General features: G+C 39.4%; 1 protein-coding gene across 4 annotated transcripts in view; it reads left to right on the top strand.

Moving 5' to 3' along the window:
• Positions 1 to 2560, top strand: part of ogfod1 (2-oxoglutarate and iron-dependent oxygenase domain containing 1) — an 8205-nt gene that overhangs the window by 3552 nt on the left and 2093 nt on the right. For all 4 annotated transcript variants that reach the window (XR_002170243.1, XM_019886956.1, XM_019886954.1 and 1 more), the window contains exons 6-9: positions 1126 to 1217; positions 1286 to 1414; positions 1485 to 1598; positions 1777 to 1856. Coding sequence is in view for 3 of the 4 variants with exons in the window: in XM_019886956.1 (XP_019742515.1) it covers positions 1126 to 1217; positions 1286 to 1414; positions 1485 to 1598; positions 1777 to 1856 (415 nt within the window). In the remaining variant the exon portion in view is untranslated. The remainder of the gene's footprint in view (positions 1 to 1125; positions 1218 to 1285; positions 1415 to 1484; positions 1599 to 1776; positions 1857 to 2560) is intronic.

Raw genomic sequence — 2560 nt, 5'->3', positions numbered from 1 at the left:
CATGCCCCCAATTACCCCCCTAAAGAAGCCCCCAAGTAAAAAAAAAAAAAAAAGTACAGTCGTTGAACTAGAGACCAAAAGAAGGATCTTGGACCAAAGAAAAAAAAACATGTACAGGTAAGGCATTACAAATTGTCAAAAATGATGGCGTTTGTAGAGGAATAATTCTTTCTGTGACATACTGTAACCCGACGTCTTTCACAGCCGAGAGTAATCCGCTCGGCAGAAAAGATCATCGACTGCTCTATGCCCTCACTGCACAACATCGCCTCATAACGCGATATTCAGCAGAGCTAATAAGTACAATTAAAGACTCCTTACATCCAGGTCATGGACACTTTCAGCTACATCCCTCAGTAGGGCGATACAGGTCTGCCAGAACTCGCACATCCAGATTTAGAGACATTTTTTTCTTCCCCAGTGTCTCACAACTTTAAATACTCACTTAAAATAGCAGCATGCAGCACACTATTAAGTTGAGGATTTTAGGCTGTTTTTAGCAGGAATTGTTGCACTCTTCTGTCACTAGCATGTATTCTATGTAAAATACAATTTCAGAGTGCCTCTCATTGCTCTATTTGTATTTGGCACGGTTTCTTATTGTTTTCTTGTTTCCTGTTTTTCATGCACTTTCTGGCAAAGCACTCCTAATTTTGTTGTCACAATAAAGCCATTCTGATTCTGATCCAAATCCTGTGTAAAAATGACATCAAACTTTACCTGCCATTGTCTTTTTTTGTTTTGTTTTTGGTCATATCTTCAGCAAAGTTTTAAGAAATAACAAGCCTATTTTGACCAAGTAGGAAGGAGAGAATGTATGGCTTATTAAATCCTTGCTGTTTTTTCCCCCCCAGAAGTTGATTTTCCAAAGTAGTTTAGCAAATCTGCTGAAGTCCTTGATGACATTCAGAGCAAGGCTGCGAGCACGTGTATGTAACCGTGTAGGAGTGTACCCCTGAGTGTACAACAAATAATTATCATCTCCTCGTTCAAGGCCTAATCTCTTTGTAAGGTTGTTCTTCCTTGGGTGAACTGCAAAAACAAAAATAATATTTTAACTTGTTACTTCTCACCTCAGTGATGTGACTCGATGTCTTTTGTTTAAAAAAAAAAAAATGTCTTCAGGGCATTTCCAACCACAAAGTGTTGTCAAGTCTCTGGTGCCTTCTTGGAATACACTTGTACTTTTCGAAGTGTCTCCAGTCTCCTTTCACCAAGTAAGAGTTATACACGTCGTCTGTCCTGCCAAGGAGTCAACAAATTGACATCTTTTGTGCTTAACCAGGTCTCCGAGGTGTTGTCACAGGACAAGTGTCGTCTGTCTTTAAGCGGATGGTTTCACGGACCGTCTCTGGAGCGTCATCCTCGCCACATCGAGCCTCTCATGTCACGGAACGAACACTTACCCAGAGACGTGAGTCGAAACATGCATGACCAGGTGAGTTGATCTACGTGCTGATTTGGTGTCTATGCGTCCATTTCAGGAGACGTTGCTGCTGGAGTGGATCAATCCACTCTACCTGGATATTTCCTACCAGGAACAGATTCAGGAAGAGTTTGAAGAAAGCTCGGAAATTCAGCTGAAAGATTTTCTCAGGGTAAAGCGCTCTTTATTTTTGCCTTAAACCAATTTCCCAAACGGTCTCTCATAATCCTAATCATGACGAGTGATTCTATTTGAATTAAAGCTAAAAAGGAAAGCAACCCCTCAGAAGTGTGCTTCGGAGGATTCATTTTGGTTCCTTCTCCTGATCGTGTGCATGATTGTGTCATCAGGAGGAGAAATTCAGCCAAGTGTGTGAAGCCTTACAGTTGGCTCAGATCCAGTGGGCGCAGAAAGGTCCGGCCAATAAGAGGTAGGGAAGGTTCTTAGATGACACTGGTACACCTCCTTTGAAAAGTATGCTTTGTTGTCCATTTCTCAATGAACACAGGAACAATTTTCTGAATTTTGATGCCCATTTTATGCACCTGTGGTTGAATACTTTTTCTTTTATCATCTAAAATGTTGCTTTGCTAGGCTTTCATTGACGTGTACCCATTTTTGCAACATGAAATGAAAAACTGACACAAAACAAAAGAGAGTGAGATAAATATTGTCTGGTCACCCAAACTATATAATAATGGGAAATGGTATAGATCAGCGGTCGGCAACCTTTGACACCGAAAGAGCCATTTGAACGCGGTTTCCACGGAAAAGAAAACACTGGGAGCCGCACATCTAAAATGAAAAAAAAAAAACTTCTACTACTTTACCGCAGCATGTTTCTTATGAAATCCACGTGCTACAGAGAAAATTACATTTTATTCATTTAATGAACACATTTTGAACATTTTGAATTCTTGAAAAATAATAACAATGAATGTCTCTTTCAAATAAATTAAAAAGCTGAATTTAAATTGTCCATGTAGCAAACGAAAGCAGAAAAATGCCATGAGGCGTCATCCTTATATCCATTTATCTTATCTAAAATGAAGATAACACTGTATATATTGCTTTTTATTACCTTTACACTTTGTATAAACAACTATAGTGTGGTTATGTCTTATGAAGTGCTAC

This window comes from Hippocampus comes, unplaced genomic scaffold, assembly GCF_001891065.2.
Source record: "Hippocampus comes isolate QL1 unplaced genomic scaffold, H_comes_QL1_v1.1 scaffold261, whole genome shotgun sequence".
Taxonomy (NCBI): domain Eukaryota; kingdom Metazoa; phylum Chordata; class Actinopteri; order Syngnathiformes; family Syngnathidae; genus Hippocampus; species Hippocampus comes.
The sequence above is the reverse complement of the archived record's forward strand: the minus strand, read 5'-3'. Positions and strand labels throughout refer to the sequence as shown.